General features: G+C 39.6%; 1 protein-coding gene across 8 annotated transcripts; it reads left to right on the top strand.

Moving 5' to 3' along the window:
- The first annotated feature begins 4,586 nt into the window (after positions 1-4,586).
- Positions 4,587-21,701, top strand: LOC106962498 (poly(rC)-binding protein 3-like). Of its 8 annotated transcripts, none has more exons than XM_015056950.1 (13): positions 4,672-4,773; positions 13,058-13,205; positions 13,300-13,323; positions 13,413-13,445; positions 13,533-13,649; positions 14,361-14,492; positions 14,729-14,857; positions 16,344-16,487; positions 18,453-18,494; positions 19,774-19,852; positions 20,356-20,414; positions 21,179-21,348; positions 21,439-21,701. In XM_015056950.1, the coding sequence occupies exons 2-13, from the start codon at positions 13,131-13,133 to the stop codon at positions 21,491-21,493; spliced, it is 1,059 nt and encodes a 352-aa protein (XP_014912436.1). In that variant the 5' UTR covers positions 4,672-4,773; positions 13,058-13,130; the 3' UTR covers positions 21,494-21,701. The 8 variants fall into 8 exon arrangements, with proteins under 8 accessions (XP_014912443.1, XP_014912436.1, XP_014912439.1 ...); XM_015056953.1 differs by having other exon boundaries at positions 4,673-4,773; positions 13,055-13,205; positions 19,777-19,852; positions 20,359-20,414; XM_015056951.1 differs by having other exon boundaries at positions 4,673-4,773; positions 13,055-13,205; positions 19,777-19,852.
- The last annotated feature ends 510 nt before the right edge of the window (positions 21,702-22,211 follow it).

The raw sequence follows: 22,211 nt of genomic DNA, 5'->3' as shown, positions 1-22,211 counted from the left end.
AAAGCAGAACAAGATGAGACAAGGGAATGTAGGTCAGATTTATCAGTTCAAGAGAAGATTCTTTTCAATCAGCCCTCAGGAAATGATTTGTAACAAACACTGATGACAGTACGAAACAGCAGGTCGGCTGTGTCGAGTTAACTCATCCGGATTTAGCTTCTACTTTCTGACGACTTTCATTCAATTCTTAACACGCTGCTGTCGAATTTAAAGTTTCTCTCCTTTGAGAAACCCCAATGAACTTCTTTATAGTGTAGTGGTTACACTATTTTTAAAATGATTACCTGTCACCCACAAGACAGTGGGAGAGAGTGAAGGGTTATGTGTCAGACAAGGTGGCAAGTGACTTTGGAGCACCGCAAGGGACTGTATTCTCACCACTTATTTTCACTACCTTGACCCTAGGATGAGGTGGTTTTTTTGGGGTGGAACTGGTTTATTTCATAAAACTGCAATGGAAACACTTTTTTCACATCACACGAATCACTTGATCAACAACCAGAAGTTGATGTTGGTGTATTTGCTGCTGTAGGTCGTTTGAGCACCAGACAGAGGGCACCACTTAAGGATCATTCTTCTTTTTGTGGCAGTTGGTAAGCAACGTTTTGATATGTGTTGCTGCCATCTATTGGAATGGAGTGTGGCTCTGGATAGATATGTTCTCTACATTAATTTTGTCTTCACAGGTTGGGATCTACTGTCAACTCAAACTGTCTTATTTCAAGTGTTTGGTAAAATTACCATCTCTTCTCACTGTGCAATAAGTTGTCCTTGCAGTAAAAGTAGTAAAACTTTTAATAGATAAACCGTGTTCTTTATTGCATGTTTTACTTTTGTATCCAAACAAAGGACAGAGTTTGAATCCAGAGGAGCCAGCCATGGTTTTTTAGCTCCTCGCCCACTCGAAGCCTATTCATCATTGGTTTTTGCCAGGAGGCACCATGTTCCCATTACTGGCTGCATTGATCACATAAGCAGAGCGACTGAGGCGATATTTTCCATTAGGGATATGGAGTTGCTTTGTATAGAGCAGTTTTTAAGAGTTATGGGCATAGGCTTTTAGTGCATGCAACAAGAACACTTATCAGAGGTTTTATTGTTCCCAAAACACAAAAGTGCCCTGGTTAGAGCTTGAAGCAATAAACTCCTAACATTAAGTGCAGCTGGTTTGATATTGGAGGAAAGAAAAGGGTTGTTTTCAGAGGAAACTTGAGATTTTACATGGTCTGGAAAATGTAACTTCACGTTTTATTATTATTTTACTCTTTTCCATTTTCACCAAATAATTTAAACTCTTTCCTGTTGTTTTCTTATTTCATTTGGCCTGAAAATTTGGAAAGAGCCAGTTCAACCCTTTCACCCAAAATTACAGATATTATTTGCAGTCACTTATTAGACCACTGTCAGCGTTTTAGAATTTTGAATGCATCTGCTGAACCTGAATACAGCGATGATATTAAATAATGTTCTACTCTGGAGTGAATGGTTGCTGTTGACAAAAACAATAAAATTGCGTTGCGGTGCACCTCAGGGCGCTATTCTCAGACCCTTTGAAATTTCATTCTGGTTAACTGATACTTTTAAAATCACAATATGTACCTTGCTTTCTTTTGTAATGTCTTATTTTTTACCCCATGAATACTCTGTTATGCTATACAGGAAAAGAAACAAGGAGCCCTTGTTGGACTTCTCGCAAATAATTATTATATGAGGTCATTCATTTCTAATAACCATCAGAAATTCCTGCAGTATTTAAATGTGATGCCTTTGATCAGCTAATATTTGAAGATTCTTTATATATTAATTTACAGCTAAAAATGTGTCACTTTTTTTTTTAGATATTCGATTTTAATAATGAAAGCACGTTTTCTTTCCAGTCTCTTCTCCATAATGATGTCACTCTGTCTTTAATGTTTTTCGATTGATGTGAAGTATAATTAGTAAAAAAAGAGCTGCGGGCGAAAAAAATGTGAATAATCACTACGCAATTTTAGCTGCAAAGCTGATGGAAAGGCAACATGTTGAAGATAAGTGTTAAATCTCTGACATTTTCTCTATCTGCTGAATGCAATGGCAGGCGGCATCAGCAAGGGGAAGTTTAACGTGTAATAAAGTTCAGTGAACCAAAGGAAACTGAAAAAGCAGCAACAAAGAAAGGAGAAAGAAGAATGGAAATGTGCGTTTCCCTTTCTGAATCTGTGAATATATTTTGTAAGATATACAGAAAAAATAGATGGAAAAACACAGCTAAACAGAGTTACATTAGGTTGTTTTATTTTTTGACAGACTGTTTTCATTGCCCTCTAAGAGTCAATGACTGCATGTGGTTTTTCACTGATGGAAATCTAACATTGATTACAGGCTGTGGTAGTATTAGCGTAAATCCAATATGACCTGTTAGTCTCCCATCTTACATCACACTCTGTTGAACAAATGCCCGTTGCTACATTTTATTTACTTTCCATTCGACTCATTTGTTTTCTACTATCCAGTTTTGGAATTTAAAGGCAGGAGTGAGTTAAATCTAAAAAAGTATTTTGATTTCGTTTTTTGTGTGTTCTTTCCATTTAACATTTTATTAAAGAGTAAAGTTGTACATATTTTCTACCCTTTTAGACTCAAATGAGTGCAAACCACCACCTTCCAACTCTACCAGAATCGCCTGTAAGGGGGCTACTTTAATTAAACTCTACCTTTTTTGAGCCAACTCAACAATCAGAAATTGACCATGTCTCCTTCATGCCCTTCTGCTTTCATTAGGAGCGTGGTACCCTGATAGGAAATGTGTGTAAAATGTCGGGAGGTAGCAACACAGAAGGGGTGGGGGCTTGTCCGGGACCAGCCTGGGTTCATCACCTTGCTGGAGGCCACACATGGATGGAAGAAGTAAGTCAACTCAGAGTGACAGAAACTACAGAGACTCCCCGGGGACTCATTAGCTGTCACCTTTCTCCTCGAGTCCCTGAGTGTCCTGATCAGAATTTCCTGTTCGCATTAGCTTGTGGACACTTTGAACATTGAACTGGAGATACAGTTGATTAATTGGACCAAAAAACACAGAGATCATTAAGGACAACTCATCAAACCTAGTGTCATGCAGCTAGCCCTGCTACTACAAATTTGAAATAGCAAAACTGCTGGCATTAGGAACATAGAAAACAAAACATATTTTCAGTCAAGCAAAACATTTCGTTTGCTTAACTATACTTCACACCTACTAGCCAAATTATTAGCTTGCCTCACGCTAATTAGAAAAAAGTCTGGTCTCATTTTAGTCTGAAATAAGAAAAACCCTATAACAAAACTTAAGACTTATTTTTAGTTCAAGTTCTGTAAATCTGGAGCTTCAAAATCTCAACTTTTAGTTTTGTTGGTTTGTCATGAAATGGTTGTAAAATCCAACAAAATGTCTTAAAAATCTTTTATGTTTTCTAGTAAGGCATGCAAAAATCTAAGACCTAAAATGATCCAAAACGCACCAGCAAGTCCAACTCCAAATGGCCGAAGAAAAACAAAATAAAGACTTTAGAGTGAGTCAGGTGGTCCAGGGGTCTTCTGAAACAAACAACTGCATATTGTATGTCAAAGAACTGTGGAGAGCGAGCATAAAGATTAAAGGAAGTTATTAGAAGCATTTCTTGTTTCCACTCTGCCCAGTTTTCAAGAAGTTTTAATGTAGCAGCTTTTGTCTGGTGTGGCGAGCCACTCACTCTTTCTTTGCCTCTTTTGACTCAATGTGGAACACATTTAATGCTCTATTTGTATTCTCTCCCATGGGCCATTTTACAGTCGGGTGGATAGGTAAAGACATGATTACTATTCAGTGTTATATAGGTGCGCCAATTAAAAGCAGATACAGTCCTGAGCATCTGCGCTGAATGCAAACAATCAACAGCGAGGTTGTTCTCTATTGTCTGCATTGTCCCTAATCCAGACATCCTAACCCTTCCTACCGCTTTTCTGTTGCTGCCGTCCAACCCTAATGATGGCAGATTAAGCTCTGCACAACTGTCCATCTGACATGAGGGCTGGATTTGTGCTGGATTGGAAAAAAAAAATCTGGACGGGTGGCCTCCAAAGCTCTGTAATTCTGGACATACACGCTCTCAGAGGGAAGCAGATTAAAAAGCAGGAGATGGGAGTGAGCGCGCAGGTTTTAAGGCGCTCGTTTGCGCCAGAAAGTTGTGGTCGGGGCTTCTCTGATCTGGTTTTCTTTTTGTGTGTGTGTGTGTTGCTTGTCATTACCAATAACAAGGACGATGGCTTTCTGGATTCCAAATGCCCCTGGAGGCTAAAGTTCTGATTCAGACTGCCCCATCATCCCCAGACGTGCCCCTGTAATGCCCGTGTGCCTCATTGGGCATGTCCCCCTTTTCCTTTTTTTTTTTTTTTTTGATGCATCCGAGGGAAAATTAAAGGGTGAGGGGCGGTGGGTATAGAGGGCAGTGGGTGATAGTCACCCAAACTACCCCTCTCTCGACATGCAGCCTGTTTGCAAAACGGTCTCTGGAAACAGTCGCAGCACGAACCTCGCTCGACGAGTATGCAAGTCGGTTTCGTCATATAAATTCGAGAAGCGTCACGTGTCGATTGGGTCGCTCACGTGACCCCCCCGGCTGGACGGGCCAATAGGGTGGCAGGGTTTTTTCCGATCAAAGGAAGAGAGAGGTGCGCGGGGGTGGCGGGGGGTGGAGAAATCATCTTCCCTTTGCGATTTTTAATCCTTCAGCGGCGATAGTGGTTGTCAGCTACTGTATCCTGCACCGCAAAAAGGTAAACTCTTTTTCTGCTCCTGATTATGGCCTCTTTTTTGTTGTTGTTTTAGAACAACGCTTTAGTTGGAAAGCTAACATTTAAATGCAATACTTGTTAAAAGTTTTTAGAAAGAAATGTTTTAAGTTCTTGCTTGGGTTGACGGAGTTGCGCAGGCTTTGAACTCTGGAAAACTTGAATTTCTAGATTCTTGGTGAGGATGTGGGGAAGCCATCAATAATTAATTGACTTACTAACTTACCCACTGACTTCTTTTTTGAACCCAATCATTTTAAATGCTTTCATTGGCAAACTCCAACATGATGAATTCGTACTGGGTGGGAATCTTTTTTCGTTTTCCCTAAAGAACGCCATGGTTTGCAGTCAATCGATTTTGCTTTCAGGCATCTGGCAGTTGTCATTGTTTAACTGATTGTCTTTTGCTTCAAGCACGAGCGATTTCATTGTTTTGGCAATTAGCTGCATTAGATGTAGAAAGGATTCGCTGACACACAATGGATGAGGTCGTTATTCAGATTACCTCCATGCGGACGCTAGTGCCATGGTTCGCCTTATTGTTGGGTAGTCATACGAAAAGATAAATGTTGTGCGTCATTTTGTTGAAATCTGCCCTGATTTGTTCGGACTAAGCGCTCAGATATAATGTCTGCGAAGCGACAAAGCTAAAATGTGAAAAAGAAAGGGAAGCAGGAAAAGGAAATGGGGACATTCTTGTCTCGTTCCGCATCAGCGCTCGGGGGAAGCTTGGCGTATGGAAACCATGACTTTGTGACAACCAGTGATCTCACATTACAAACTGTGGCAAATCTAAAATGGCCGACTTGGTGCTGCTCTTCGGGGCGCAACATGGTGTGCCTCCGTTCCGACGGCTTTTCCTCTGCACGCTAGAAGCGCGTGAGCTAAAGCTGGAACCTCTCTGTGGTCGGGAGTCGTGTTGGTTGTTGGGTGCGTCCTCCAGTTTGAGGTAGTTGGAGCTTTGATTGTGATTTAGGTTGAGATGTCAGGATGCTGGTCTGCTGATGCGGACTGACAGCTCTTGAGAGGACTGTCATAGCGGCGCATAGGAAGGCCGACTGGGTGGACGCCCCCTGTCTCCGACCCCCCCTCTGCGCCACATAAAACAAAAGCCAGACGAGATGAGAGCTGCTCATATACCAGGAAACCAAAGACGAACTCAGCTCCTCATATCTACTTGATCAGTTCCCTTCTCTGACAGCAGAGTAATTATTTGACCCCTTCCTGCTCCAAACTTTGAACTCTGAGAGCCTTTTCTCACATCTCCCGCCCCAAAGTGAGACTCTCCTGTGATACAGAGCATATGGCTCAAAGAGGTCACCCTCTGCGGTCCCCCTCTGTTGCCCTACATTCTCGCTAATTTCCCTTTTGTTCACCCCTAATTGGAGCACAAACACGTTCCAGAATCGGTTAAATAATGATGGACACAGACATCTAACTTTGCTTGTGTTAAATCTGCTACCATTTCAAGCATTTCTTTCAGAGAAATAAAGTAGGGATGCACCGATCCACTTTTTCTCACTTACAATATCATCCAGATATCTGAGGTTTAGTGCCAAACGATACCGATCCGATACAGAAAATCAGAGATGAATTGACTTACAATGTGTATTTTTAAAACGTATAAATACATACACTGAATAACAAATGCACCTGATAACTCCTTACCAGTACGGCATATTTTGATACACCAATAGATTCACAAGATAAAAACATGTAAAGACAATTTTAATTTGTTCAGTTAGTGCGATTAGCAGTATAACATAAAATGTAAAATAATTGATAAAGAAAGTGAAAATTGATAAAAACAATAGGTTGACTGTCTTGGTCAAAACTGAAACAAATCTTTCAAATGGTTCAGAAAGTGAAACTAGCAATTCTAAGTAATGTAAAACCAATAATAAGGCACGACTTCGTTCAAAGCAGAAATCATACAATTAGAATGAATAGATCTACACTTATGGATCAGACGTATTGTCACCGATACCCGATTTAGAATTTCGGGAATACCTTGAATATTGGGACCAATACCCATATTAATATCAGATCAGTGCGCCTCCAGAAAACTATGCAACCTTGTCGCTCACATTTGATTGAAAGGCAAAATCCAACAAAAATGATGCCTTCCACCTCCAATAGGCACATTTTTAAGGTACGAAAACCTGAAAACTTGAGATTTCAGGATTTAACTTGCCTCAATAATGAAAACGTCTTAAGGCTGTTGTTTCGGATTGACAAAACTTTTATTTTGCTCAGGACAAACAGATGCTAGAGGCTCTGACCTGGTTTGAACAATTTTATCGATGTTCCTTACTAGATTTTACATCTGTTTCTCTCCCAGCCTTATTAACTCACCTCAGTATCTGAATTTACCAGACGATAGTTTGATATTTTCTCCAAATTGAATGAACAGATGTGCAGTAACCAACAAAATTTTTAATTCGCTTTTATTTCATTGTATATACAGAAACAGAACACCAAGACTGACTTTACATGGAAAAACAGCATCTCCTGAATGCATTAATTTACATTTTAAACAGTAAGAGGTATTCCTGTCACATTAAATAATAAATCAATTAATCGCATGAAAAATTAAAAGACAGTCAATTTTCATTGGCTGGATTTATTGTTTTTCTAATTTTTGTCTCTTTTTACCAAAAACTGATTCATAAAAGTCTTCAGTCTGGTGCTTTGGTCTCAACTATCCCTTTTTTTCTTTTTTTTTTAAAAGAAGATAATTTTGTTGACAGAGACTTCATAATTAATTTTATTTGTCGTTTCTGTTGTTTTCTTTCTTTATTTTGGATATTTCAAATGTCTTCCAGTTCATTAGATTCAAAGTTCAAAGTTCATTAGAATTTAAATCCTTGAGATCCTTGAGAATGTGTTCTTGAATTAATACTATTATATCACTTGAAAATGGTCTCAAAACAACAATATTATCGTTTATCGCAATAAGTTCTGGGACAGGCCTAATACTTAAGTGATAATATCTTTGATTTGCATAAAGAGTCTAGAATCCGAGTTCCGTATGAAATCAAGATCTTAAACACGTTGTGATTACATTTGAATGAAAAAGCGGCTTGGAACACATGAGCCACTTTTGCTATTCATACACTTTCTAGACTCTTCTTTAAAAGTTCAACGTAAAGTTTCTCATCCATTTGAGATCCACAAACATCCTCCTTCCTTGTTCTCGCCACCATTTGCAGCAACTTTCCATCGTTCACACACTGACGGTTCTGCATACAGTGAGCAACTCCACTCAGTTGGCAGCAACTAAAGAGGAAAGAGGTCAAGGGATGGCAGAGTTTAGTGATTCGGGCTCTTCAATAGCGACGCTCGAGTCTTTTCTGCGGCCGAGGCGGAGGAGGACGGAGGAGGAGGGAGCCATTTTGTGCGCCGTGATGCCCAGCCGAGCGTAAAGCGTGATTAATTCAATAGCCGCCATCGAGGAGGAGGAGGAGGCTAGCAGCGCTGCAGCGCTGAGCATGACCCACTTTCCCTGTCAGATGTCAGAAAAAATTCCCCGCCACGGCCCTGTCTGCGTTTTCGCTTTAAACGACTTCCCAGCGAAGTTTCATGATTTTTTTGTTGCTTTTTTTCCCCCCTCCATGCATTATAAAAAAAAAAAGAAGAAAAAAAAAAAGGTAAAATGCTGCAAGGAATTTTGGCGCCGGTGATTCACAGGCCCTTGACCTCATTCTTTTAGGATGCATGAGCAGAATGAAACTACTGAAATGCAGCTCCTACCATCTTTGAGGCCTGACAGACTCTTTTTCTTCTTTTAGTTACCTAGATTAACAGCTGAGTTTGAGTCTTAATTGGAGAGTTTTTAATTTTTTCATTTTCCTCCATCAGGGTTTTAGAAATACATTTCCACCTTTAAGCACCATCTTGCCTCCAAGATGAAACCATTGATTTAATCCCAGCATAAATCTGTGTTTTTCTTTTTTTTATTTTTTTATTCCTCCCTCTATTCCTCCCGCCTGCCCCTGGAGAGGACCTGCACCGCTGGCTTGGGTTTTAAACCCGGATTAAGGCTTTTTACGTAATCTGGTCTCCTCTGGGAGATTGGGAGGGGACAGCTGGCGGCCGAATCCCTGCCACTCATCTCCCGAACCTCTAAAACCGGCATCCGGCGGCGCAGATTGAGATACATTTACAGTCAGTAGAGTGCTATAAAAAATAAATAAATAAATAAAAAAAACTATATATATTTATTGTTTTTCATTTCAATACATGTCAGGGATTACAGGGAATCTATAAGCACTGTGTGTTATGGAGGAATCTGAACTGATGCTGATGAGATCATATTAAGCTAATATAAAACCCAAAATCAGAGGCTCGTTTGGATCTGTCGATGTTTAGCATCTGAAATATTTTCACTTCACGTTGTTGACGCCAAGAAGATACAAGCATGTATGAAAAACTAATTTTACCGTGATGTATACATTAAACTTTGTCTACAATGAATCTAAAACAAATTCTGTTCCTTCTTTCATTTATCGGAAAATAGATTTTTCTTTTTCTTTCTGTTACATATGTTTGAAAATGCTATGACGTCCGTCTGTTTGTTTATGAATTTCAGTTGCATCTTTTTGTTTTTCAAACATTTTCTATTTGTGTGCAAGTGGTGGTGCTTATACATTTCTATAATCAACACATATTTCTATGTCTATTAACTGAATTATAAAGGATGGCTTAGTTAAATCCAAACAAACTGGATGAAAAATAAAAGATGGAGACATTTATTTATATTCAAAAGACATCTAGTGATGTGAAAATAGTCATTTTCTTTATAATCAAAATGATGTCCATAAAGTCTAATTGAGGTTTAAAATAAATATGTTTTTTTTTTTTTTTTACAATCCCTAAATGTGGTTGAAAAGACGACCGATGAAGAAATCTTGTGATAGTGGCCCGAAAAGTAAAAGGTGAAACACTATTTTTCCATTGTAGAAAAGAAATCTATAGGAAAATGTGTCGCTGATGACATAAAGTGAATGAAAGATAAAACGTGAAAATATGTGTTAGACTCATTAAGTTCATCTGTAGGTGTGTATCGACATAAATAGTGTTGACATTTCAAGGCAGAAAAAAATGTACATGATGACCTCTAGTGATATATAAATGTCAATAAATACACACATAGATGTCCAAAGTGTGTATTTATGGCTGATAAATATGTCAGACTTTTAGATGACTGATGTCTAAAAGTCACAGAAAAGAACAAGGTAAAGCAATATTTCTATAGTTCAGAATAAACGTCTTTATAAAAACAAGTAAAGCCTTAATTTAGCCGAAACATAAAAACCAATGAAGAAAAGGTGTCTACTTGTATGTATACAGTATTTCAAAAGGGAAAAGATATCTGTCGCATGGTGGAGAAAAATAAACACAGTGTGTCTGAAAAGAAAGACGGAAAGACATTTTTTATGACGTAGAAAAGAAAAGATAAGTAACTGGTACAAAAATATACAATAAGAAAATACATCTATTTAAGTTCATCCCAAAATGGAGATGGAAGGAACAGAGTGAAAACACTTTCAATTTTCAAAGGAGAAAAGGTGTCTAGTCTATAAAGAAATATGTAACAATGGTCAAAAGGTACAGAGAGCAATGAATGCCAAATTAAAATAAACAACTTGTAAAATAATGATTTAAACAAGTCATACATTTTTTAAATAAGTTTGGGGGCGATGATGACAGGAGTTTGTCCTGTAATTGGCATCCTTTAGCCTGGAGGAAGCTGTCACACACTTCAGACAGCATCAACATTAGCCCCGCCCGCTAGCTAACACAGTTAGCGCATGTTAGAGATATTTCAAACCAATCTAGAGAATCTAGAGGCTGGAGTTGCTCACCCAGATTTTGTGGTAAATAAAACACAACAATTTAATTATGTTATCAAAGCTATTCCTGCACTTTCCAGGGAAGATACTAATAGGAAACTTGGAAGACTTTCCATTTGAAGCAGCCAATCAGGCGTCAAGATCTCTATAGAAGCTACCCTAATCCCACCCACTGAGTTTAATGGGCGAATTTGACAGTTTAAATTAATTAATGATGTGCTTCAGCACAGGAGCACACAGTCATTTATTCAAATCATGAAATGATTATATCTAGTTTTTAAAATAAAAGCAATATGTTTGATTGCAGCACATATGTATAATTCCATATTTAATAAATTATTTCTGTAATTTATGACAAGTAAAACAATTAATTACAGATTTAAATAATTATTTCACAAGTTATTTATTTGTTGGACTTTGGCACTCTTCACTCTCCATAGAAACGTGCAGAACTTTCAAAGATAGGAAATAAACATAGAAGTAATAAAAGTTTCTCATTAATCAAAAATATCTAAAATAAGTTCCTCTTACAGATTACAACTTTCTAAAAAAAAAAAAAAGAGGCATAGCGAGGCTCGCTCTATACTCTCCGATTTTTCTGGATGACACTGAAATTACGAATTCGTCCTGCTGTGTCTGAATGATAAAAATGGAAATATCTTTTATGTGTGTTTTTTTTATCAACTTCTGGCTTCACATGTTGCCATGTAAGAGTTCTTAGCCACACATAGGAGAGAAATGGATTTATTTCAGTTTCCACATGGCGACAGAGCCTGGGATTGACAGCGACTTTGTCTGTTCCGTCAAGGTCAGCCACTGCAGGAGCTTTTCCGCTCGCTCTGAAACCAAGGATCTAATAAAGCAGCAGATGGAAAATTTGTGTTTTAACACAAATCATCCCACAAATCATAATTTTATCCATTTTTTGTTTGTTTAGTAAAACAACAAACAAAAACACTTCTGGATTGAAGCTTTCGGCTTACTCGTGACTCTCTCTCCTAGTGTTTGGCAGAATGTCATCCTGATTAAAAAACAAAAGTCGAGCCGCGCTTTCAGTCCACGCTGCGATGTTTGGGAATTCTGTCAGAGAATCTGGCTGCAGATTAAAAACCCCGCAGCAGACCTCATGCGTACATTCACATCCATCCTTTTTAGAGTCAGGTTGTGGGCTGAGGCGCCCTCTAGTGTTTCCTCTGATAACTGCGAATCCTAAAGTCTGAGTCATAACATCAGATGTCAGGCAGAATTAGAGATAATCCAGATTTGATTAAAAAAAAAAAAGATTTTCATTCTTACACTATATTGTTTTTGATATATTGTTTGTTATCATGTTGAATAAGTCTTATAACAAACAACAGCACACATTCCTTTGCAAAGCTTTAGAAATCCATCATCCACAAACATAGAAAACATAGGATTGTATTCTACCAAAATAACTCTAATCGCACATTGGTAACACATCCAGGAGATCACAAAAGAACTCATAATATCTATAGCCGTGCAGGCCTCACTGCCTTAGCTGAGATCGATGTTGACCTAATTGATGCAACCACATCTGCTGTCCAGAGGAAAAATCCTCAACCAGAATATCTGGTCATCAGTTCAAGAGCTTAAGCTCGAGCGCCGGGACAGGGAGCCATCCTACACTGGCCAGTCCACCTTCAAATAGCTCAAAAAACTAAAAAGTTTTGGAGTGGCCCAGGCGAATTCTGGATTTAAATCCGATTGAGATGGTTTTCAGGATGCTGAAAACCGGACCAGGTCAGATCAAAATTATAGCCTTGGGCAACACTACTAACCCAGCAGATTGAGCAGTCAGAGGTCTGGACCTCTCGCAGTCTAGGCATCATGTTCAGTAAGAGTGCGGCAGATGTCACAGTCAGACAGCGGGTAAATTGATGGGGGAGTCCTGTCAGACCAGCAGTTCCTGAAGTCACTGGAAGCCCCTCTTAGGAGTGTGACATGGTTAAATTGGTAGCAGTTTAAAATGATGGACTCGGATCCCTAATTAGAGTTAATTATTTGGTTTGGATCGGGCTCGAACACAATGTCAGTGGGCTCAGGTCATGTTGGATATTTTAGGTCTACAGTGACGTAAAAGATTTACAAGTGCAAACACTTGATGGCAGTTTGCGCCATCAAGAACGGTACAACCAGTTATTGGGTTTAGGGGACAACTACTCTGCCGCAATGGGTTGGTTTGAATAGCTTCTTTTCCCTAAAAAGGGAGATCATCATTTGAAAGCTGCTTTCTGTATTTACCTTTGTCTGCTATTATTTGAGAAATCTATTCTGGTGCTCCTGGTAGTCCAAAGAAAAGCTCCCTAGTTGGTACAAATTTTTATTCCAATGTTTGGCAAAATGACACAGTCTTCAACCACTTTAAATCTGTTTTCTTTTTTGTCGCCCAGCAGCTGACCGGTCAGCCGACTCCACCACCTCCTCTCTCACGAGACCATACCCCTTCCTTTCACTTCCAACCCCGACATGGAGCCCATCAAGGTTCAGTCAGAAGGTGGCCTAAACGTGACCCTCACCATCAGGCTGCTGATGCATGGAAAGGTACGAACAGCCATTTCTGCAAATCCTCTGGCTTTGAGATTAATCTTTAGCAGCAAGTTGAGATTGAACCTGCTTTGTCCTTCTTCTCCTGCAGGAGGTGGGAAGCATCATAGGAAAGGTATTTATCACAAGCACAACAACTAGAGCTTTCCAAGTGGGATGTTGTCTCACTGCAAACATCTAACTGCTGTTTAATCTGCTTCTCAGAAAGGAGAGACTGTGAAGAAAATGCGCGAAGACGTAAGACCTTTTCTCATCAAGTCCATCGGTCTATTGGTATATTTTTAAGACGCCACTGCACATTTTCAGCTTTCCTTTTTTGTTCAGAGTGGCGCCCGCATCAACATCTCAGAAGGGAACTGTCCAGAGCGGATAGTGACCATCACCGGGCCGACAGACGCCATTTTCAAGGCATTCGCCATGATTGCCTACAAGTTTGAGGAGGTAAAGCTTTCAGTTGGATTCGCAATTAGATCCATAATGGACGTAATTACTGACCAGCGATCAGTATACACAAAGTCTGATTTGCAATAGGATGCACAGATTATGCTTTATGTTACTGTAAATATGTATGTAAAGCTATCAAAAAACAAAAGCTCCATCTTTTTCTGAGCGCCTCTGCTGGCTCATTGCCACCCAGAATACAAAGCAGGCTCGGTTGTCTTATGTAGGACAGAAATGTGCTGATCTCACCTTGCAGCACCCTCTGAAAGTGGGCCAGTACCGTGTTTTCATTTGGCTGTTCAATCGCCGTCCAAGACCGTTTACGCTGCAGATGGACCAACCTGCCAACAGATCGCTTAATCTTTGCAGGAAATAGTTTCTGCAGAAAAAGACAAACAAGAGAAGATTTCTGAATTGAACTGAAACTGTTGCTTTGAACCAGTTAATTAGTCAGATTTGGGAGGCAGTAGATCAGGTAATTACATCATTTGGGAATATTCAAGCCAGGAAGTTAAAACTTGGGCATATGCTGGTCTTCCAAATGGGCACCAGCTGCGTTTCCATTAACTACATGAATGCACAATCAAATATACCTTTGATTTCGATTTGTAAAAGTTGCAAAAATTTAAAGTTTATGCCTTATATTGCCAAATATGTGAAAAAAAGAACAACTTTTTAATAAAACATGGCGTGTCCTCGCTTCCCGTCCAGGACATAATCAACTCCATGAGTAACAGTCCGGCCACCAGTAAGCCTCCAGTAACCCTGAGGCTCGTCGTTCCTGCCAGCCAGTGTGGCTCCCTGATCGGCAAAGGCGGTTCCAAAATCAAAGAAATGAGAGAGGCAAGCAGAACTTTTGTTACCTACATCATCTCCATATGCAATAATGAAAAAATTTCCATACATGTTCTCCAAATCCAGGATTAATGGATATCAAATAATTCCCTTTTAACCTCTTCCCTCTGCATAATCCCAAAAGCGTGATCATGAAACCTCTTCTGCCACAACTCTCTTACTGTGAATATATTTGAAGACGACTGAAAGGTCACGTTCTGGTTTTATGTTTGCTCCCGCACCAGTCGACGGGAGCTCAGGTCCAGGTGGCAGGCGACATGCTGCCCAACTCCACAGAGAGAGCGGTGACCATCTCCGGGGCGCCTGAAGCCATCATCCAGTGTGTCAAACAGATATGTGTGGTGATGCTGGAGGTACAGTGGGGAAGGGGAAGGGAGGGACACACACTTAAAGTCTTCACTCACAAAACCTAACATGGAGGAAAGCACGACATTGGCTTTTCGGCTAGAAATCTGTAGCATCAAAAAGTTCAACGTCTGTAGAACTTCCTACTGACCAATGAGAGTGGGCAGAGCAAATAGGGATGAAGGCTGTTCTCCTCCAGACTGCTAATGAAATGTTACTGTAACATTTCTACATATAAAATAAATTAGTTTCTATATCTAAAATAAATGAGTGCATTAAAATAAATCTCTGCATTTCTAAAAGAGATGCATCGATCCAACTTTTTTCACTTTTGATACCGATATCGATATCTGAGGCCGATACTGATCAGATACAGACAGTGCTGACTTAAAATATTTATTTTTTAAACACAGACATAAATGCACAGAATTCATTTGATAACTCTGCACCAGTACAGCACACTTAAATACACCAATATTTCCACAAGCTTGGTCAAATATGTAAAAACAACTTTAATTTGTTCAGTCACAATAACCAATGTCAAATAAATAATACAGAAACTGACAACAATAATTTAACTACCTTGTCCAGCATGTAAAGAGCAAACAACCTTCTTCCAAATGGTTCATAAAAAGAGATTAGGTCTTCTAAATATATCTTAAAATCAATAATAAAGCATGACGTTGCTCAGAGCACAAAGCGTTCTTAGAATTAGACTGAATAGATCTGCCCTTACAAATTGGGCAAGTTGTCACTGGCCTGGAATTTTTTTCAAAATCAGAACCAATACAGATATTGATATCGGATCAATGCATCTCTAATGTCTCTTTTTGGTCAACTCAGATTACTGGTGTAGACTGCATTCAAAATGTTGATATTCTTATATCATTTAGCAACTTTTAGGACAGACATAGCAACTTTCTCAGGTGATGGATTTGACGAGCGAGCACCTTTGTATTTTTCCTCCTCCTCAGTATGCATTTAGGCACTCTGTATCAAAACAGAACAATCTACCCAGTCCTATTTATTCTTCACCACTGTTCTCACATGTCAGAGTTCTATGTCGGATCTTCTTCTTGCACCATTAATTTTAACTATCTGCACAGCCAGTTCTCCATTGGGCCTTCATGATGGCACCAGCCATGGATGCTAGGACTTTTGTGACATGATTGTAAGTCTCCAGAATACGGACCGAGAAATATATTTAAAGTGCAAGTATGTTGAGTCGTCATTATCCAGTTGAAAGTGGTTTTTCCAGGTAAATCCAGGTCTAGTTGTGCACTCAACCACAGTTTGGACATTTTATGTCAGCATGAACACACAGTGAAGAGCACTTTCGTGTGTCACAGGTTGTCTTCCCCCAACGGCACCGTCCCCTTCTGGTCTCACTTTATGCAACTTCTGTCTCTCTTCTCTTCTGCTCTAACACTTTCTCCACATCTCCCCCCTTCCTACCTCCCGTCCCCCCACTCTCTCCTCCTTTGCTCTCGTCAGTCCCCACCGAAAGGTGCCACCATCCCCTACCGCCCAAAGCCTGCCTCCACCCCTGTCATTTTTTCAGGTGGCCAGGTAAGAGCAGACCCACTGGGGGCGTCCACAGCCAACCTCAGCCTCTTACTGCAGCACCAGCCACTGCCTGTTAGTGTCGCACCAGGTTTTACTCACTCTTCCTCCAGACCCTCACTCCCCCGTTTCCCTGACCCCCCCTGGCCCTCGACTAGCATGAAACCACCACCGCTGTTTACTGTCACCCACCAGCCTGAGCCGCTTGAATCAGAACTGAGATAAATATTACCAGAAAATGATTATGCTTCTTATTTCCTTCAGACTAAAAAGAAAATCTCAAACCAATGGTTTCAGATTGGGTTTGGTTAGTGGGGATGATTATTGGATTTATGAAACAAATTTTTTGCAACCGTTTTCAGGATTTCCCTCAGAGAACTTGCCAGACCCAATGGTAGGGATGCTACCAGTTGCCCCACTGTGCTTTTGTACTAATAAATGTTAAGATTTGACAAGAAATTTTGAAAATAAAGCATCAACAGAAAAGAAAACACAACACTAGACTAGTAGAATGAGTTGCATGTCATAACAAACTTTACTGCTAAACAGGGTGTGATCAGGACAGGATCTTCAATGATTTTCAAAAGATCAGGTATTTTTGGGTTGTGTCTGCTCTTGCAGTGTATAGATAGGGCAAAATACTCTAAACTCTGGTGGCTAATCATTAATAACGTGATGATAAAATATGTATTTGTATGTTATTTGTGTCACCATGTTTTTTACGCAATCGTACGGTAGATATGTCACTGAGCATTCAGATTCTCAACGCATTTGCACCAAAAAAACTGTGCATCCTGCCGTTTATGGTTTAGAACGAGTCATTCATATACATCTTATTATTGGTATTAGCAGCTTGCCATAAGGCTTTGATATTTGACTTGTATGTTAATGCAATATTCTCCAAATCGAGCCTCTTCTGTGAGAACTCCGCACTGTACTCGGCAATTAGTACCGAGTACAGTGTGTCAACTATAAACCTAGCTGGAGTATGTAAAAAAAAATTAAATAACTAAGCAAATAATACTTAGCCTGGAGGTGGGGCAAGTAGAGCCTGGAGACCCGCTCCACTGGGGGAGCACTGCATTTTTCATATTTATTTCTGCACTAGATCACAAAGCAAATAAATACATGAAAAAAAGTTAAATAAAAATCATCTTTGAATCTGATTAGGAACAATAGAGACAAGTCAAACTGCACAGTTTGACTTAAAACTGTATTCAATTTAATACCCGACTGAATGTAAGTTTCAGTAACCCTGACTTAGAGTTTCCAATGTTAATCATGTGAATAACCATTAAAAGAAAAGCCAAGCAGTTATTACAGAGTCGATGTTTGTAACTTTCATTTTCTCAACTCTGATTTGATTCCCTAAAAAATAAAGAAATCACTTCTTGGAGAGAGAAGTTTACTTTCACAAGCCACATTCTTGGCTACCTGCCTTCTCTTTTGCTTCAAATCTCATGAGGCTTGGCCTGAAGGGAAACTTTGATAATTTACCAGTGGTTATGCAAATGTTAAGTAATCAGTAGCAAAATCAAAAGGAGTCCTTATTAGAAAGTGTCAGATCTCAGTCAAGAAATCACGTAAATAAGCCTATGACATAAATCATAAATTTTTAGGTCAAGATTGAACCTTTTTTCCTCTAAAATCAGTTTTCCTGTATGTGCGGTTGAGGCCTTTTCCTTTTAAAATCTAATTTAGCTCACTTCTGACCTCTGCGGCCTTAAAAGCGCAACACAACCAGTGAACCAATCACCCCGCTCCTGTCAGGGTTCCTTCTCTGGTTTTCTCCACACTCTCCCAGTCACCACCCTGCTGTCCGAGTCGTTCCTTATTGATTTGAGTTCAACTGGATCTGACTGATGAATAGAAGCAGGACTGATTTGAGTCTAGAGTGCATGACTTTACGTCATACGGCTACAAATATAAATCAATTTCAGCTTTTCGGTTTGTTTGTACTCTTTGCATTTCGATGTGGTTTTTGTGTCTGGTCAGTCAAAGTAACGTGATAACGGCCGGCTCCTTTCTTCGTGTTCACAGGCTTACACCATTCAAGGACAGTACGCCATCCCTCATCCAGATGTGAGTGCTAACCCCACGAGGCAGTCAACGCTGCACTCTCCATCAATCTTTCTATCCACCCTATTAATATTAATTAATAATATTAATATTTTTCTTATGGATGTGCATTTCCTCTCTACTGGCTTTATAGCTCCTTGGCTACCTGCCTTCTCTTTTGCTTCAAATCTCATGAGGCTTGGCCTGAAGGGAAACTTTGATAATTTACCAGTGGTTATGCGAACGTTAAGTAATCAGTAGCAAAATCAAACGTGGTCTTTATTAGAAATACATCTATTTCTGTTTATTTAGAAGTAAAATGAAGACACTTCTATCAAGGATTATACGAAAAAAACAACATGGAACTAAACAATAATAAGTTTCACTTTGGAATACCTATAGAATAAGTATTCCAAAGTGAAACTAAATATAGTCACAACTCTCACCGTATGAATTTGTTCAAAGAGCTATTGTATTTTGTTTTTTCAATAAATTTTGGACTTTTCAAATTTGAAAAATTCAAAATTTCTTTTTAAATACAACTTTTCTAAGATTTATTACAATTTGTTTTTGTTTTTTGGTAGAAATTTATTCCTTTCTACATCCATCTACAATGGCCCTAATACACCGTTGTTTTATCCACACTTCCATTGACCTCATTTTCCATAAAATCTGTATTTTGGTGTCTTGAATACATTGGAGTTGAGAAACATTGCTGTAACCATCTCCTTACACTGCAACAATGGGCTTACACAAAGAGCAGAGAAACACTACACTTTGCCTAAAGTCAGTCTTGCACAGGATGTATACACACATCCTGTGCATACACATTATGTATATGATTTTATCTCCCTTTGTTTCAGTTACTGAAATTTTGATTCAGCACCCTTCCCTTATCAAGGAGGCTATGCATCACACCAGCAGCTAAAAGGAAAATGTTTCCAAATTGTAAACAAAGAAGAAAAGCTTTAAAAAGAATACATTGCTAGGAATACAACAGAGCTCTTGCCACAGCTTCTAGAGAAAACAACTAAATGTCCTACCAACTCACACAACCAAGGATACTCCAATCAGGCCAAGTCCAATGCTCCTTCTCTCCAATTTGTTTTGCTCTCCGTCTCTTTTGGTTTTTGTTCTTCGCCTCTTTATTTCTCCTCAGCTCCTTTCTTTTCTTTTGTGCCATTTCCAGCAGACCTCTGTATAACTCTCTATGTCTGTCTGTGTGTGTGTGTTTGTGTGCGAGCCGGAGTGGGTTTTTAATGATGACCTCATAGCTCTGCTGTCCTCCTCCTCCCCCCCTCAGCAGTTGAGCAAGCTCCACCAGTTGGCTATGCAGCAAACCCCCTTTACCCCCCTCGGACAGACCACCCCTGCCTTCCCCGGTACGTACCCACCTCTACACAATGACCCTCTTTACCGAAGATCCTTCTCTCGTTTTTACCTGTAGAGAAAAACACTTTCTCTTCCTCCTTTATTTTCTCTCTCACTCTCTCTCTCTTCTTTGGCTGGATCTGTCCTCTCTCTTTATTCTTCATTCTTGTTCTTCTTGTCGTTTTTTTCCTACTGGTCTTTGTGGTGCACTGCAATTGACATGGCCTGCTGGTGGTCTGCTCTTGTTGATGTTGAGGTTTCTTTCGATGTCTGGTTTTCCCTTAGTAATTCTTTTGGAATAATACAAACTAATATAGATTTTTGTTTTGAGTTAACTGTACTCAAGGTCCTCAGGCAATGACGTATGTGGGCTTTGCTTAGGCCTGAGCCACGCTTGTGTGATTCAGTTACTGCTAGAAGTCTGTAAAGAGAGTTCACGACTTGTTCCCTCAACATGCCAAACTGTTTTGTCCTTTTGCTTTCCCCCTTTTCTTTGTCTGCTTCCTGTGTTCAGCAGCAGGTCTGGATGCCAGTAACCAGGCCAGTACTCATGAACTCACCATTCCCAATGATGTGAGTATAGATTTATGATAATGTGCACGTCAATAGCTGTGTTTCCATTGACCATAAAATTGTGCAAATTGGAGTTATGGAAATAAATTCACTTAGAGGAAACACGCCAGAAGACTCGTTTTCCAATAAATCATTTTCACAGTGGAATGAAGTGGTTTTCTAGCCATATTGAAATTGATGTATTTTGCAAAACTGCAATAGAGACAAATTTTCACATCATGCCGGTTTGCATTCAGCAGCAGTGCCATAAACTGTAGACACTAGTCTCCTTGATCAATGCACAGCTATCTCCACCAGAATTTGTCATTTTAAACCGGTGAATCCATAGCTCTTCTGTAAAATCGGCCACTACAATTTCCCTAGAACGGCAATAGTAATAGTCTCTTCTGATGGCAGAGGATGAGCACTGGTGCAGTGGCTGAGACATGATATAACTCATATTTACGCCAATGGCCGTCATAAGTTTTCATGACTTATGTCAACAAGATCATTCATATGTGATTTTAAACTCAATTGTGAAATTGTGTGTTTTTTGTTGTTGTTTTTTGTCGTCATCTGGGAGTTTTAAAACAGGGGTGTCCAAAGTGTGGCCCAGGGACCTTGAGCACTTTCATACTGAAAATTTTGTCCGAATGACAAAATGTTTGGACACTCTTGTTTTAAAAGAGAGTATTGTTACAGAAGCCAATTCTTGTACTCATGTAGAAAGTGTTAGGACTTTCAAAGCTCTAGCCATCCTAATTCCTGCCCCATTTTCTTCCCAGCTAATAGGCTGCATAATCGGACGCCAGGGAACCAAAATCAACGAGATCCGTCAGATGTCTGGGGCGCAGATCAAAATTGCTAATGCCATGGAAGGGTCATCGGAGCGCCAGATCACCATCACAGGGACCCCTGCCAACATCAGCCTGGCTCAGTATCTCATTAATGCAAGGTCCGAGAGCTCAGTATTAAAAGTTTCTACTATTTTTGAGCAAAGGGTGAAAAAAAAAAAAAAAAAATCTAACTTGCAATCAACCTGTAGGTTCAGAGACGTGGCTGCCATGTGGAACGACCCATCATCCATGACCACATCCTGAGATCCCTGACTGGCTCCTCCGTTTGGCCCTTTCCAATGACCGACTACCGCAGACAACCCTGATGAAGCCCCTCGGACTCTGGCTCTGGCTCTCCGAAATCCCTGACCGCCTCACTGCTCTGGTTTACCCTAGATCAGAGAGGTTTTGGTGGCCGCTTATATTTCAGAAAGCCAAATTAAATCAAAGATTAAAAAAAAAAAAAAAAAAAGACATACAAAAAACTGTTGATTAGTTTTTTTTTAGAGAACTGTTAAAGCATGTTGAATGTTTATTAGGAGAACAATCTGTGTTCATTTTTCTTGGTTTTCTTTTCGTCTATTGCTTTTCTAAATATCTTTCATTGCTGCGTCATAGAACAACATTTAAAAAGTATTAGCAAACGACTGAAGATTTCTGTAGAACGTAGGTATCTGTATATTACTAAACAGCTGCTCAGTGATGCTATCGGCAGAGTGTGTGGTGGGATGTAGCCAAATGACTCGAGCTTAATTACATAGTTTCAAAAGTAAAAAAAAAATAAAAAATTTGGACTGTTCCTTGTCAAATCTCTGCCCAAGACTCTTTGCAGCATCACATGACCCTTTGAAGCCAATGGCATCACTCCTCCAGCCTCCCTTCTCATGTTAATTTCCTCTATTTACAATATTGATTATACTGCATGTGTTCAGTGTTGTGTTGTTGCGTATTTGAGTAGAAAAAAAACAAAAAACAAACCTGC

The sequence above is a fragment of the Poecilia latipinna genome, unplaced genomic scaffold (assembly GCF_001443285.1).
Source record: "Poecilia latipinna isolate Pla-1442-1.1 unplaced genomic scaffold, P_latipinna-1.0 Scaffold1421, whole genome shotgun sequence".
Taxonomy (NCBI): domain Eukaryota; kingdom Metazoa; phylum Chordata; class Actinopteri; order Cyprinodontiformes; family Poeciliidae; genus Poecilia; species Poecilia latipinna.
The sequence above is the reverse complement of the archived record's forward strand: the minus strand, read 5'-3'. Positions and strand labels throughout refer to the sequence as shown.